Source organism: Syngnathus leptorhynchus, chromosome 16 (genome assembly GCF_054491065.1).
Source record: "Syngnathus leptorhynchus isolate UIUO chromosome 16, UIUO_Slep, whole genome shotgun sequence".
NCBI classification, from domain to species: domain Eukaryota; kingdom Metazoa; phylum Chordata; class Actinopteri; order Syngnathiformes; family Syngnathidae; genus Syngnathus; species Syngnathus leptorhynchus.
In genome coordinates this window covers 7,051,497-7,067,427 of record NC_141210.1, presented here as the reverse complement: position 1 = coordinate 7,067,427, position 15,931 = coordinate 7,051,497, and the positions used below count along the sequence as shown (strand labels likewise).

Genomic DNA, 15,931 nt, shown 5'->3' with positions numbered 1-15,931 from the left:
AGGTAAACAACAGCGGCAAGTCTTTGGGAGACAAAAATAGACAATTTAATTTTGAATTTTTAAATTATATTTTACGTCCAGGGGGCGCAAAAATTCAAGAAGTGTACATTTTTAATTACATAAAAATAGGAAAGCAATGCACACAAAAAAACTAAGACATGACTTTTTGCAATTGAGCATCGCACTTGATGTGCACAGATAAAAAGGCAGCACTGCTGAACCTCTAAAAAGATTTTAAAAAAACTGAATATTTTGAGAAGACATTGCAATTGAGCAACGCACAAACAATTAGATCAATTGTGTGTGTGTGACTTTTTTGGCTTCTCCTGTCAAGAGTCAATTACAAATAAAACCCAAACTCTATTTGTGTCTTAAGTAGCAATTATGTACCTTTTGTTAGTAGATGTAAAGTAAATAAAACATGGTACTATGAGAGCAAGTAAAGCTACGTTAACATAATCCATCCCCGCTCAAGTTGACACATTCTGCTTAAAAAGATTCAGCAAGTCTCTAACAGCAGCGGTGTCCAAACTCAGGCTCCTAATTTTTTTGGTTTTCATTTCTGCTAAATGATTTGCAGAGATTTTTTTTCTAAACTCCTTGGCTCCTTAAAAGTTGTGAAATACTGGTCTACATTACAGCAGCCTATCAAGCTCAACCCAAGCGACTGACATCTGCTGACTGATGATGGCATTGCGTATGGCTGAAAGCAGCTCTTCTGTGCAGCACCATGTGCTGGGCTCCAATGTGCAGTAGAGCAAAGGCAGAGTCTCCAACTGCAACAGTTCCGCCTGGCACATCTCCTCCATTGCACTTTCGTCCCCACACCGTGGAAAAAACTTTCTGTTGGCAAAGCATATTAGTGGATCATGCATAACATATAAAATAAGGGATGATGTACGCTCTCACCTGAGCTTCTTGTGTTTTTTGCTCTTTGGCAGGATGTGGATGACAATCGGATATATGCCTTGTCTCAGCAAACCCTCAACACATGGCAGCCCGAGCTCCAACAAACAGTGTTTGTCCTAAAACGGGCATAAAAATATGAATTTGAATAAACTCTTGCATGTCATATTAGTTTTTTTTTTTTTACAGACATAGTAGTAAAAGTCACTGTGATGCAATAAATATTGTTGGAACGCCACACTGGCAATCCGAGAAAGAATGTTTCGCATCACCTGGGTGATGACCTCCTGTATGGACTTTAGCCGTATGCCCAAGGCTGGCTCTGGATCCTGGGAATCCAACAAAAATATTTTCTTGTCTCTTCTTTCAGAGGGCAGGATCATCTCTACAAATTACAGGATAGAAATAGGTGACAATACTGCAGTTTAAAAATAAAGCAAACTAGTGTGTAGTTTGGAGATCAGTTGCAGTTTAGTGCCAGTGCTTATAATTCGAATCATTTTGCCCATACCTGGTGCACAGGTGTCATATTGTAATCCAGATTCGACCGGCTGCAGCATTCTCTCTATGAGGCCACGGGAAAGGATGGATGGTGAGAAGATGACGGGCCGCTTGGATTCGACCTTTATCGGCTGCACTAGGCTGTAAGGGATCAAATGGTCCTCATGGCCTGAGTAAACACACATATGTTTTGAGAAAATGCATAGAAAAAAAATGATGTTTATAATTCAAAAGAGATTTGGATTTGTCATTTCGGACCCTTACGTTTGTTCAGTGTGTAAAGAATTTGTTGTGTTGCTCCTATCCCGCGGAATTTAGGGTCCGCTGCCTTTACCAGACGAACTCGACCAAAGGATTTCTTCATGAACTACAGTATATGGCGATAAATGAATAAATACCAGAAATCCATCTTGCAATATAAATATGCAAATAATTCATCCTCACCTTCTTTTTGAAGTCTTTTTGCCCCACGGACATTTTGCGTAACTTGACAAGTAACAGCTGTTGTGCCCTTAAATGGAAAATTGCCTAATTATGCTTTTTTATATTCATCATTATTTTCAGCTACATCAGAAAATAAGCTCCTTATCATATTGAGATGTTCCTTTTTTTATTTTTTTATTCAGCTCCATAAAATCCAGAAAAAATATTGCATGCAGCTCTTGTGATGCACTAAAGTAAAGCTACAACAACAAATTTGAAATAAATGAAATATGTACATGGCCCACCTATTATAGTTGGGCATGTTTCCTGCCTGCATAGTGTTGGCTGTGCGAGGATCCACCAGGGAACAGCGCCAATGATATTTGCCATTGTACCTTGTGTCTGTCACATATATGATGTCATCACAGGACACACCTAGAGACGATGGGTCTCCGAGAGGCCCGATATCGAGATTGACCCGCACATAAAACGAGTCGGCGCCCTTGAAAGTTGGCAAAGAAAGCTGGGAGCACAACTTGGCATACGCTGAGGATAAGAAGCAATGGGAAAGCTCAGTCTCAGCAGATTTATTGCATCAATGTTTTTTTTTGTGTGCAAACTGACTCACCCTCAAAGTTGCTCTGGTGCTTGAGTGAGGTCGGTTGGGTCCACCATTGCAGAGAAAAGTGCGCTACTTCGGCTGTGCACTGGCTGAGCTGAACGTTTCCTCCACCGAAAAGAACATTCTCAAGCTGAATAAGGAAAAATGTATTACTGTATATCAAGTCGTACTAGTCCATCCTCCAACACTTGGGAAAATGCTTGGGAACCGTGAGTGGGTGTTTAATGGACCCTAAACATTTTATCCAAATTTATCACGTTGGAAAATACTTGCAATGATAATGGAAAAATTTCCAGAGCGGCAACATACTGACACATTCGTACCTCCAGGAGCTCACTTCCCTCCTTCAGCCCACATTGTTCTGCTACTGAACCAGCTTGAACATGGCTGACAAAGATTCCTGTTTGGTTTCCACCAATTATGGTAATGTCTTCAGCCAGACTGGCTCTTCCGTGTTTAGGTGTCATAGGAGGGCTTGAAGATGGAGAGATGGGTGGTATCCTAAAAAATAAGTAAAAATAAAGATGGTGCAGATTGTGGCTTGTTCTGTAAAAGTTGAACAGTTTTGAGGTTTTTTTATTTGGCATCATGCAATAATTTTGACCAGAAGTGGGCCGCTTTACCTTGGACTGCTGGGATTGTGTCGATGTGCGTTAACAGCAGGAAGATCGACCAGATCGGGGGGGAAGAAATGAGAATGGAGGGAGTTCCAGGAATCCCAAAGAGAGGGTTCATCATGTTCACCTGAAACACAATTTCCATTCACTGGCAATGTTGCTGAAAATGTAAGCGCTCTTGCAAATGACGTCTAATTAACAATACCTGCAATATTGTCATTCTCATCACTGCCCCAAGAATCCAAGTCAAACCTTTTCAAAAGGATAAACAAAAAGAATTTACTGAACAACTGCAGCGGTTGTTGGATGATGGGGGACAACAAAAATAAACGAACAAAAAAACTGACTCTGTATTGAATCTTCGGTTGATGGAATTCTTACAAGGAGGGAATGGGAATGTTGAGAGCCGATTTATCTCCTTCTCATCTTCTGTCTGAGGATGCAGATGTTGATCACTATATTTGCATTTCCCTTCTGTCTATTCCTAATCTGTGTCATACGCACCGGTGATAGTGGATTCTCTTCAGAGTTGGAATGAGAATCTGGAAATGAACACAAACGATATTCAAGTAAGTCAACAAATGCATTGGTAGAAACTTGGGCTTGTGAGTAAAGAAAAAAAAAATAACCTACCCTCTGAATTTTCGTTAGCTTGCCCTCTGGAGGGCGCCTGTTGTAGATAAGAAAAAATGATGACCTCAAACTACAGCAGCTCTCTTGCATGTACTAACACGTCAAACATTGCTAAGGAGGACGAGCCCACAATGTTTTCATGTTCTCCTAAAATAATGACCTCCTTATTATAGTTCATAACAAACCTAATGTGTTTGCTACTAAAACCTTTGTGTCATGTGTAAAAGGGGCACTTTATAATTCACATCCATGTCAACGCTCATAACTACAAATATATTTTCACAGTAACAAACAGAAATTTGATGACCTTTCGTAACTGAAGATGGGTGCCATTAACAGGAAGGCTCAGGTCCAGGTCGACGGAGCAACAGGGTCCGTAGCACTGGTCTTCGCTGCACAGAGAGAGATGGGACTGGAGAACACAGTACAAAGAAATCATGTGTTATATAATACTTGGCAGCGCTTCAAGCATTTCTTGCGATCTTCTTTTTTTTTTTTTTAATTGCTTTGGAATATTAATATCATTATTATTTTTTTCATTTGTCTGTGCCCTTGGGGACATGCCACAAAGAACAAAACACGCTGGAACAAACAGTTCATACAGGTGAAATAAAAACAATAATCTCTCCAGTAACCATATATTCTCGTTGGACTCTTAAGTATTTTGAGAACCTTCACAGCGACAGGTATCTTTAATCATCTCCGATTTACGACTCAATTATGTATTTTGACAAGCTTCGCAGTGACTTACACAGTGCAGGCAGGAGCCGCTCTGCTCCATTTGTTCTCTTCTCTTTTCGCTCTCTCGCTCCAACTCCCGCTGCTGCTGCTCCATGTTGGCTTGCAGCTCTGCGATGCGTTTTCGCAAACGGTTCTTGTCCAATAGACAGTCGGTGTACTCTAACTGAAGGCTGTCCCGACTCCGCAAGGCCTGAAGGAAAACGGAAGATGGTGTGAATTACAATATGAGTTACCTCAAGTGTCTAATAATTCCTGACCTGGTCCCTCTCCTTTTCAAGTTCCATGATCTGGTTAAAGTAGGACATACTCCTCTTCTGCTCCGTCTCCCAGTCCAGCTGGAGAGTCCTCGCCTTCAGTTGTAGTTGCTCGCACTGCGATTGCAGCTGCGAAATATCGTTCGCAAGCACATCTATTCAATTGCTCTCACCATCAACCTGTTCATTTGTGAACATCTGAAAGAAAATGTTCACCTTGTCCCTGTGCTCCTCGGTGCTTTGTATCTCCCCTTGTAGCCTAGTGATGAAGTTGCAGAGCTCCTGTCTCTTCTCTGACGCCTCCCTGCGATCCTGCCGCAGGATATCCACCAAAGCCTGAAGGAAGTGAACATTAGAAACAAAATAGGATCTGAAATGTCTACAAGATGTACCACGAACATACGATGACTCCAGTATCAGGAAGTGGATCCTTCATCTGACTTCCTGTGTTTGGTGTTTTCGGAACGTCAATACGATAGGACGGCTTTTCTGGTAACGCTGGTGGGCAAGCAGGTCCTCCTTTAGACGGCAAGCTCTTCTTTGGTTGAACTCGATTTCCTTCTGGATCTGCAATTTGATGCTCTGTTTCCGTTAACCTGGACTTTAACTCTTCAACCTGTACGGCGACACAACACAGCAGTCATCGACATATGGAAACGAACAATAACCACATTGAGTGGTTTTCCGCTTTGAGTAGTAGAATTGAAAATTCCACAGTATTTTGATGTTCCCACGGTCTCACTTGCTTGAGAAGTTCTTTCTCTCGTATGGAGGCTTTGCCTTGCTCTTCTAGGGCCCTGGAGTACTTCACAGACTGTTCCAGGTGTCTGTCCTTTAGCTTGCCCAGCTCTCGACTGGCCGACTCCCAGTCTTGACGTAACCTGGATGAAGTCAAGTAATACGTTTTGACTGAAAAGCACGCACACAGTCACAGAGAAAAAAAAAAAAAGATCCAGGAACCTCTCTAGCTGGAGTCTGTCGTGGCGTAACTCTTGAGTTTTACGTTCAGCACGGCTACGTTCATCTTCGGCTACCCGACAACGTTGGGATAAGCGACGTTCGCACATCCGACTGTTTCGAAGCTGAACTCTCAGTTTCCGAACCTCCAGCAGTAGAAACTGAGTCAAACCCTCCGGACCTTCCTCATCTGTGAGAGCATTTGTTTGCATGATGTAAGTATTATGTGACGTTAAAAATGTGATGCAAACATTTACTGATATATTTTTTTTTTACCCAAAATAAGAGAGCAGCGCTGTGTTGGCTGCTCTCCAGTCAGCTGTGTGTATTGCTCTGGATGGTAAAACTCCAGTGATTCCATAAAGGCCTGAAGACCTCGCGGACCTTGGCCACGTAGAATGTCCAGCAAACGACCTGTGTCGATTAATGAAAAATAAAATAAAGTGGGATAATTATGATTTGTGCTATTTAATTTCATGTTATGTTTCACAATTCGAGGGGGGGGGGTTCAACTCACCGGCCTTGGAGATGCGCAAAGGGTACTGAATGGAGTTGAGTACCTCATCTTCATCCTGTTCATCAATAACTTTACACTGGCGCAGATATGGAGTGAGTTTGGCCGGGTTGAGGATGCGGGTCAGCTTGTGTCGCACTCCTTCCACACGATCCCATAGCTCCTCACAGTGCTCCTCTGACCATGAAGGCAAAGGTCTGTTTTCCTCCTGAGTAATTTGCCCTTCCTCTGCCCAACCTGTGATGCCTGCATCAAATCATAAAATGAATGATGACATTTTTGAGTAACATTGAAGGCATCATTTGGAAAAGCATTAATCTCATTCCAAATTATATACAGACTTTATCTTGAAGGTTTCACGTCTTGTTTCTTTGAAATTTTGGCTGCAGTCACACGTAGCTTCTTATTGTAAGAATGATACATATATAACATGTTTTGTCTGATTACACCATCTTGTTTCCAAATATATAAGATAGTTGACAGTTTACATGTCGTACAAACTGTTTTCTTTCTCCGTATCATTGTATTGAATAAATGACGACGCAATGGAATGCAGAACTATCCAACCGTATATGTACATTCGTGAGGTAAATGTTAAAAATAAGTCTATTGGGAGGCCTGTTGTGACTCATTGTAGGGGACTTGGGAGAATTAAGATGCGTGTTTCAAATCTGACAACTACAATGTGAGCCAACAGGCAGGCTGAGAGTTGCCTGCTTGCTCAGGAATCTCTGCCACTAATAAACAGTCTAATGAAATATTGTCCTTGTGTGATTTGCACCAAACACCTCAAATTAGTACTTACTGCAAAACAACAACATTATAGTGACTTTGAAAGAGTTCAGTAATGTATTATTGCAACATAATTGCAAACTGAAATCATAACGTGATAGATGGCTTGAGTGGTGTATGAATAAAAACATGTGTGGGTATGTGGAAAATCAACACGAAAAAAAAAAAGTGCGGTGACATGAATCACTGACTGTTAAAATGACAAATGAGGTTAGACGTAGAGTTGTAAAATCATACGGAAGAGACTTTTATGTTGCCTAGTCTCAGTCCAATGTTCAAGATCATTATCTCATTTGTTTTTATATGGCCTTGTGTTGTATTAGATTAAAATCTCATCTTGTCGTAGACACGTGCCTTTTAATTTAACCTCTAGAATCTAGTTTGATCAGTTTCTTGGGGGGGGAATGTGTTTTTCATTTAACAGTAACACTTGTTTTAATGTATGAATATGTGAAAGGAAACTAAGTTGTAGTATTAAGCAAAATAGAGAAGTGTCATAACAAAAACTACTTCAATCCACCTGTTATATTCATTTCTCAAAAAGTAATTGCAACCTACTGTGATTTCAGTCGTTTTTGTGTTATAAAAAGCAACTAATTGGCTGTAGGGAACTGTTTGTAAATAAATCTCTATAGATGCAAATGTGCTACTAGTTTGTTAATTGCAATAAACAAACAAACCTAACATGATAATAAATATACATTTTCGTTTGTTTGCAAAAAATTCTTTTCATAAAATACTACTTTTCAAATAATCATTCATCAAGAGATATCTGACTATTTTAGTTGATATTATCAATGCAAACTTGTCTTTTTTGTGGACTTACCGCTCATGTCGCCCGCCAAGCGTCTTGTTGACGTCCAGAATCCAGACTGCTCGGTGCATTCATTACCTCCCATTCATATCCGGAGGTGAGTCAGGGGAGACACAAAACACATGACAGTAAGTCTGTGTGTCCCGAATGAGTCATGAGCAAGCTGGAGTTTCTTATCTTATTCATGTCTGGCTTGCTATGTCAATACTGTGCCGCTAGACGGCGCTGTTTACCAAACAAACAAAAGACAACAAACATATTTGGGTTTTTTTTTAAATCAGGTCAGCAAAACTTACAGTGGTTATTCCCAATATAAATTTCACAATATTCATATTGGTAAAAGTACTAAATCAAAAAAATAAATCTCACTTCAAGCAATCAACTAAAATGCCATAAAAACTTTAATGATGTTGATCTCATTTTATAAGTATTAGACATAACAGTTTTGAATGCACAGTAATGAAGTATTTCTACTTTCTACCACTGAATGTAACCAATGTATCTCTAATTCAGCAACAAACTCGAATTAATCTGTAGAAGGAAATAAAGTTTTGCCATAGCAAGGTGGGAACGTCTTCAACAAATCAAGTCATAACATTGTGACTCACCCTCGGAGCTTCCCCACGTCGCAGGTAAGTTTCTTCAACGATTGCTGTCAAACGATAGATGCTAAACACTTTTCTCGATGTAATCATCAAAACAGTTTCAGTTTCACAGTTTATAGACTTGAGTAGGCTAAGGATCGTTCAGTACAATTGAAGAAATCTTAAATGTGTCTTATCCCAAAATGTTATTAGCCACTGTGGAAAAACCAAAGCTGTTTGGATATTGGATGTCATATTGAGTGGGTGGAATGGCATGGAGTTGAGGGTAGGTTTGAAATGTCTAGGAAAAGTGTTCAAGAGCAGCCGAGAATTACGAGCTTCTTGGGAGAAGAATGTGTCTCGTTCTTGGCAAAGTGACAAAACTGGCAGGCCACCCTGATTTTTTTTTTTTCCCCAAACTGTCTGCGAGTGTAGTTTGCGGTCTCAGTGCTGATGCTGAGATTGCACGATTAAAACAAGACACCATACTTAGGAACCCGCACGGACACCCGATCACCCAGAAGATGGATCCACGAGGGGCTAGGAAGAAATAAAGCTGACGTTTCAAGTTGAAGAAGATTTGGAAATAATATCTGTCTGCCTGCTTGAATGAATGAATCCCACAAATAAATCCCAATTCTCACCTGTATGCTTTTGTCCTGGATTGAGTCGGCCTTTTGTTTTCTTCTTCAGACGAAGGCATCCTTTGACGGCTTGACGTGAAGGAGGGTTGGCGCATTGGTTGAGCATTCCTGTTGTCTCTAAGGTGACAGCAACACAGAGGCACTATTGACAGCAGGCCTGGACCTCACAGTCTTTTCACACTGGAATGTCATTACAACAAGCTCGCTCAAACCGAAATAGATCTTGGCAGAATTACTACGACTCGTGTATATTTCTTGGTATTATTATTTTTTTTTTAAACCATTGCTGAAATTTCATTGAAGCACAGAGGAGAGGCAAATGACCTATTTGCTTTCTAAATGGGGTCACATATGACTTTGCGTAATTCAAAAGCCACTACAGAATGTTCTTTTTTTTATATATATATTTGAGTATGTTCCATTTGAATCCAGACCCCCCCCTCCCCCTTTCCACAGCTTCTTCTATGACTCAAGCACATTGTCGCCCTTTGTGTCCCCAATGAGTGTCTTTTTTTACTTGCTTTCAGAAAACAGAAGGATGGTGACATGAGTAATTGGGACAGATGTAAACATGGCGAGTGATTTTTTTTTGGGAGGGGGTCAGTATAGCAGTGAGACATGGGACACGAACTGGAGGGACGTAATTATTTGATATGAATAAAAGGTCATAATCTAAAAACGTAAGAAATTGAGTTGACTAGATTCATTCATGCACACATATGAACTTACGTTGCCACGCTCCCTTTACTTTCCGTGTTTCTTTGACAACAGTGAGATCTGAGGCGAAGTTGGAATTACAGGGTGCAGTCGTCTAAAAGCGAACTCCACCACACTTTTCAACAGGACACCAACCACTGCAGATAAATTTCCAGACACACAAACAGTTTAAAAATGCAACTTTTATTTTTTTTTTTACCGCCATATGCTTCAGGTTGCTTCCAAAAAAATGACGTTGACATAAAATAAACAGTACGGTGGGAACGATACAGATTGGATTGATTGGAAGCTACTAAATCAATAACTATTCCACAAATGTAATGAGAAGATACCATTTGTGACCTGACACCAAATGTTTCAAAACAAACAAACAAGCAGCCGTATTGAGTAGACGAAAACAAAGGTTTGGGTGTAAGTGTCTTTTTGAATTGTTTTGTTGTGACCCAGAAAGCGCTCCGGTCCAAAAAATGACAATGCTCTATTGTTTCTGAGCCAAGTCTCAGCTTCCGGCATTCACACATAAACATTGAGAGCTGTCCAAACAAAATAAGGGATGGCTCCCATCTTTCAAATAATTTACTCCTAAATCAATCTTACCGCAAACAGTCGTCATCATCCAATGATTCCATCTCATTATCTGATTAATTGTCGCCAGACTTACATCTGGATTGCTGAAACCGTTAGTGGAAACAAATAGAAGTGATGAAGAGTGATGCTGTCATTAGTTAAATGCCTCCCCCCCCCCCTCCCTCCTCGGAGAACTGAATTACAGAAGCGAGGTTTAGTGTGTGTCAGGAGTTCTAGCTTTTTGGCATCCTGTATGATTTGTGAGAGACATTTCCTGTGAAAACTTTCTATCTCAGACGCTTAAAGTAAAAAGTGTCTGCCTGTCTCTTTAGCTTGGTCTTTTAGCTTCTTTGGAAACGATAGCAATGTTGGAAAGACTGTTTTCTTCCAACCACCAGTCAAATCTGCATGAAACACACACACACACCATTGTAGCACACACATAAAAGAGCATATAAATCCCGTGAGTGTTGATAGCTGGAGGAAAAAAAAAGAGCGATGACACAGATGGGAGTTTTCAAAGAGATCAATGTCCCGCCACTGAATGAAGGTCAAGGGTGACAACATTCCAAACGAGTACAGGCAGCTGTGTCCATCAAAGAAATCATTAAGACGCTTTTATAAAATGTGCAAAAAGGAACGAACTTGTCAGAGTGGATTTTTTTGCTCACAAAAAGTTACAACCTCAAAATGACCATTGCAAATATTATAGAACAGCTCGGAGTGAAGTCAACTTTCACGATCATCTACATCCCACCCCTTACTATTCTTGCTCCGCCCCCTCTTCCTCTCCATCGCTCTCTTTCCACTTGCCACCGGCATTGCCGACGTGCAGCTGCCCCTTCCACTGATGCAAAATTTCATGTCCATTCGGGAAATAGACACAAATTGTGGAGAGGACAGTGAAACCTTTTTTTTTAAGGTAAGGAAAGTAATGCATGCAAGATGTTTTTAAAATAATTTAGTTTCAACTCCTGTTGGCAATGCAAGATCGATTGGTAGATCATTGTGCAACAAGTCTGTTCTGCAAGTCATTTTACATGCAAGTGCTAAATTTTTGTTGTAAAAAATAATTCCATACTTGCAAATTGAGCTCGAGTGAGTTAATTGGGTCAGTAAAGGTTGAGTGAATGCATGGGCATCAATTACACAGACAAATCTGACAGCCGCATTCCACGACACAACCACTTGGAGGTTTCATGAACTACACCTCGTTGTGGAAGTTTGCTTGGGGGGCGTTTCGAGAAGCATTCACTTAAATGTGCTTTGTTCGGCCATGTTGTTCAAATGTGTTTGCACTTCACTGGGACTTCACTTCTGTTGACAAAAGGCCCTTATTGAAAAAAAAAAAACCCACACCTTTGAATGACTGATTGATGGCAAGGATTAAACTAATCATGAAGATTGATTAGGGTACTTAACCTCCTCCTGTTATGCATTGCATATTTTTTTTCCCCCTTTCAAAAAGTCAACTTGACACAATTACATCATCCTATGTCAAGTTCAGGTTTCATTGACCTTTGTCAGTTCATGAGGAATTCACTTACGTCTGCAGTAAGCTTAGAGAATCAAATCTAGTCTGCCAGGAAATGTTTTGCCACGTTGATTCTTGTGCCGGTTATATTTTGGATCCACCACGCGTAATGATCAGGGTTTCTCTGACCTCAACCATATTTAGCTAGTGCTGCCCTGCAAAAAAAGGACAAGCCACTCTCAGGACACACATTTGATGTCTGAGCCACTGAGACAAAACTTTGCTGTGATGTCATTTCCTGCTCTACTTTAGAGCACAATGATACCACATGTAAAGATTTAAACAGTACATGTGCATGCGGTAGGAGGAGTGACGAGAACAAAACATTGGTTAGCCGCTACAGAATCTGAAATGTCCTCTTTTTGACGGTTCCAAAACTTTTAGACTCTATGTTCTCCGGATGGTTTTATCTGATGGCCTCGATAAATGACATCCGGGCCTGCTTATTTTTTGCGTAATCAATCACGCCGTTTACATGAAACAAGATTGTTGATGGAAGTCTGCAATTCTAAATGAATGACGAATTTGTTTGTCTATGTTTATCTGCCTCCGCATGCCTCGCTGGCCTTAATCGTGGATCCGATATAGCCATGCAGACAATCCATTTAACTTCTCATCTGTATAATTGTCCACATCCTTCTAACCATCCTAACATATTTGCTATATCAAAGACAGTAAATAGCCATTTGGAAATTTGGCCCATCTGGAAAAAAAAAACCGAGAGATTAGTTGTCAGTAAACAGTAATCCAAGGATCAAGCAAGAGTGGCATCTAGCTCAAGGTGTTAAATCACGATTTGGAAGTGGCAGCACCTTCAGCTCGACTGACTTCACCTGCTTGTGGCATTAATCCAATACTGTGACCTAGAGCAGTCACGTGATCATGGCTTACAACTCTGGTGTACTCGAACGAAAACACACCCACACGTATAAACTCTAAAAGGGGGGGGGGGGGGGGTCCTAATTTCAACAAATACTTCAACATGGAAACTTTTTTTTTTCTAATCACAGGAGCAGGAAAGTCCAAATTCTTGACACATGTTGCATCCTTGGACAACAAGATGAAAATGTTCCCAGCATTGATCTCGACCATATGCTTGACAGGCTGTGCGTGTTTTCTATTAGTTTGTAAATCTGCTCCCTCTGTTTATGTTCTCTTTGGTCGGCTGACTGAAAACAGAAACCTTGTAGTACCTGGAAACTATCAGAGAAGTAAGTGGATTGAAGACGCCAGAGAGCAAGTGAGGGAGTCACAGTCGGGGGGTGGTAGACAGAAGGGATTAGAAACTAATCCAACACACGGACAATCCCAAAGAAGCCTTATCTTTTTTTTTTTTTTTGCTTTTTTGCCAGGGAGACTCAAAGAGAACAGTTAACAGATTGTCACTTTTGGCATTTAAATGACCCCTGCTGACTTTTTTTTTTCTTCTTCTCAAAAGGCCTGGCGTTCTTAAATGAAGGAGTTCCAGGAAAGAGCAGACAAAGGGACTGGGTGACAGGATGGTGCCACACATGGATAAACCTCTTCAGCAGCAGATGATGCATGACGCTGGGATCCACCCTGCCTTACACAAGATTCTCTCAGGAAGTGAAGATCTTTTCAACACAAAGGACCCTCTGCCAGTAAGCTACAAGACCTCGGGCAACGGCGTCACGCTTTGAGAATGACTTTCTTGAAAACACCATTGTGATGTTATTTTAGAATATTCTGACCCAAGTAAAATGTCGTTCTCCCATTATTCATTTGATTTTTCTCTCTCTTTTTCCACAGTGGAGCAAATCCGGATTTCCAAACTAACTCTTCTTTAATAAGACTTTTGGATACAAAATTAAAAAGAAACTTACCCGTCATGAGTCTTGGAAAACTTCCAGGGATTAAAGGCCTCGTGTCTGCAGGCTCTCAGGAGAGACGTCGTTTTAAGAGCGACCTCTCGGTGGACATGATCAGCCCGCCGCTGGGCGACTTCCGACACACCATGCACGTGGGCCGCGGCGGAGATGTCTTTGGTGACACTTCTTTCCTTAGCAACTACGGAGGCGTCAAAGAGCCGGGGAGCCCCGACTCGGCAAACAGTTCCAAATCGATGGGCTTCTTCACACGTACCTTTAGGCACATCCGGAAGACTTCTGGGCCACGGGGGGAACCCCGGAACTCTTCATCCCCGCCGCCTGACATCTCACCCATCATCAAGAACGCCGTTTCGCTGCCCCAACTCAACATTGATTCTCCCAACGGTCGCCTGCCGAGGCTCCCGAATTCCATCAGCTCATATGGTGAGATCATGTTGTGATGCGCCTCTTGCCGCTCAGTCTCCAGCAGAGCAAACAACGTGAAGCACTGCATACAAAAACAGGACAATAAATGTCAGCACAGATACAGAAAGGCACTAAACTGCCTTCCTTTCAATGTCATTCCCGCAATCCTCCGGGACAACCAGAAAACAGGTGGCCTTGTCCTTTTGACTCATCACAAATCACAGAGGCAACACCTGTACAGTTTAGCCTTATTACACAAACATGCAGAAATACTGCATGTTTTGCAACCAGTGTTATAATCTATGTCAAAGTGGGACTGTGTAATTCTGTGTATTTGTAATTTGGAATGCTAACCAATGGGAGATGCCGATACTCGACTGGAAATCCCCTATCTTTTCCGAGATTAATCATGAACCACTTCAAAAGAATTCTTTCCATCTAACTTGTGTGGTTTCAACCAGGGATGATGATGACGTGTTGTTTTTAACTTTAGCAGTATATCTATTAATATTTGTGACATAACTTTTGTTGCTGTTATTTTAAATATATATAATATATATAGTTTTGTTATGAAATGTTGACATCTATAAATGTTTTCTTTGTGTGTGCACAGGTATCCAATCTGGATTTGCTACTCTGCCTCGCTTCTCTCGCCTCGACAGACCGTTTCTAGACGGAGAGCACAGAGTGTCTATGCGAGAGCGAAACGGTAAACCCGTGACCCGTTCGGACTCCCTCACCTCCTTCACGTTGGATCTCGGCCCCTCCCTGATGACCGAGGTTCTGGGCTTGTTTGACAATCCCAGCTACCTCCAGAAGGCCAGCAAGATTGTCGCAGCGGAGGAGGAAGAGGAAAATGACGAGGAGGATGACAGATCTCTAACAGAGACATTTGTGAGTTCGACCAACTCGTCAGTGCGTGGCGGAGGATCATCGAGAAGGAACGTGAACAGTAAGGAGAACTCTTGTAGCAGCAGCTGGACTGAGGAGGACAGGAGATCAGTTGCGTCATCCTCCAAATCTCCTCCAAGGTCTCCCCCCATAAAAGAAGCTGCCATGGAGTCAGAGCAATTCCAGCGGGCAGCTGATGTGCTGTCTCGACATTATGGAGGAGGGCCCGTCACAAAGCTGAATCCTCCTCTCTCCAAAACACCATACGCTTTTTCTGAAGAGGAAGAAGAAATCAAAGTGTAGATCACGATGACGAATACCACGTTGCAGTAATCTTGCTGCCACCATTTTATACAATTGATTTAAGTTATTGTAATACCACATCTGGTTTGGAGATTTAGCTTTCTTAGTGTAAAGGAATTAAAAGGAATTCACATAATTCACTGTATTAGTAGTAAATGGCTAAATGCAAGCAATTTATTCCCCAGATGTCTAACCAAATGAATTGTGCAGTCATTTATGTTCACTGTTATAATGCAAGTAAAAAAGCAAATTGTTGTTAATAAACTTTCTTACAAAATATTTGCTTACTGGTTTAGTAAATGACTGCTTTCCTTTTATCCAATAGTAAACTGTATTAATCTCCGGGTAATGTGTATGGTAATATTTTCTAATGTGAATAAAAAAATTACATTTATTAGCCAGCCCAATCACTGTCTGCTGAATATTTGTGAAGAACATTTGAGAATATTGGTAGTTGAGTGTTTGTAATGTAAATCGACACGTCAAAAAACAAAGACAGAAAAACAAGAGAAGTAGTGCATCTCATATTTTAATGTCAATAAAATGAATAGACTGGTGATTTCATTCGAGCTTTGCATAAATGGTTTGTCCAAACCAATCTAGTCTTAATTAATTGAAATTAAGGGACATTTTTGTAGTTTGGAGCTAGCCTGCCATCTGCT

The 15,931-nt window shown here is 41.1% G+C and overlaps 2 protein-coding genes across 6 annotated transcripts; one reads left to right on the top strand and one right to left on the bottom strand.

Moving 5' to 3' along the window:
* Positions 1-61: 61 nt before the first annotated feature.
* Positions 62-13,814, bottom strand: LOC147044541 (caspase recruitment domain-containing protein 11). 5 transcript variants are annotated; one of them, XM_085934096.1, is made up of 28 exons: positions 13,665-13,814; positions 9,732-9,856; positions 9,003-9,119; positions 8,383-8,898; positions 7,787-7,832; positions 6,172-6,414; positions 5,931-6,068; positions 5,658-5,844; positions 5,440-5,578; positions 5,101-5,313; positions 4,914-5,033; positions 4,701-4,826; positions 4,454-4,633; positions 4,010-4,114; positions 3,703-3,739; positions 3,574-3,611; positions 3,417-3,502; positions 3,275-3,321; positions 3,076-3,196; positions 2,776-2,953; positions 2,459-2,582; positions 2,136-2,376; positions 1,852-1,918; positions 1,672-1,774; positions 1,418-1,576; positions 1,179-1,291; positions 910-1,025; positions 62-843 (listed from the first exon to the last, which is right to left on the bottom strand). In XM_085934096.1, exons 4-28 carry the CDS (start codon positions 8,467-8,469, stop codon positions 636-638), a joined length of 3,222 nt encoding a protein of 1,073 aa, XP_085790222.1. In that variant the 5' UTR covers positions 8,470-8,898; positions 9,003-9,119; positions 9,732-9,856; positions 13,665-13,814; the 3' UTR covers positions 62-635. The 5 variants fall into 5 exon arrangements, with proteins under 5 accessions (XP_085790222.1, XP_085790221.1, XP_085790224.1 ...); XM_085934095.1 differs by adding an exon at positions 11,834-11,975 and having other exon boundaries at positions 8,383-9,119; positions 13,665-13,802; XM_085934098.1 differs by having other exon boundaries at positions 7,787-7,852; positions 8,383-9,119.
* Positions 11,080-15,616, top strand: cdc42ep1b (CDC42 effector protein (Rho GTPase binding) 1b). The gene is made up of 4 exons (XM_085934105.1): positions 11,080-11,208; positions 13,259-13,442; positions 13,591-14,093; positions 14,689-15,616. The coding sequence occupies exons 2-4, from the start codon at positions 13,363-13,365 to the stop codon at positions 15,267-15,269; spliced, it is 1,164 nt and encodes a 387-aa protein (XP_085790231.1). The 5' UTR covers positions 11,080-11,208; positions 13,259-13,362; the 3' UTR covers positions 15,270-15,616.
* The last annotated feature ends 315 nt before the right edge of the window (positions 15,617-15,931 follow it).

What these genes read in the sequence shown, in the direction of transcription:
- LOC147044541 (XM_085934094.1), bottom strand. Translation starts at nt 8,469, where the DNA reads ATGATTACATCGAGAAAAGTGTTTAGCATCTATCGTTTGACAGCAATC. An exon ending in AGGGAAGTGAGCTCCTGGAG is followed by an intron (nt 2,583 to 2,775) that starts GTACGAATGTGT and finishes TTCCTTATTCAG; the next exon opens with CTTGAGAATGTTCTTTTCGG. An exon ending in TACAGGAGGTCATCACCCAG is followed by an intron (nt 1,026 to 1,178) that starts GTGATGCGAAAC and finishes TGCCCGTTTTAG; the next exon opens with GACAAACACTGTTTGTTGGA.
- cdc42ep1b (XM_085934105.1), top strand. Translation starts at nt 13,363, where the DNA reads ATGACGCTGGGATCCACCCTGCCTTACACAAGATTCTCTCAGGAAGTG. An exon ending in ACACAAAGGACCCTCTGCCA is followed by an intron (nt 13,443 to 13,590) that starts GTAAGCTACAAG and finishes CTTTTTCCACAG; the next exon opens with TGGAGCAAATCCGGATTTCC. An exon ending in GAATTCCATCAGCTCATATG is followed by an intron (nt 14,094 to 14,688) that starts GTGAGATCATGT and finishes GTGTGTGCACAG; the next exon opens with GTATCCAATCTGGATTTGCT.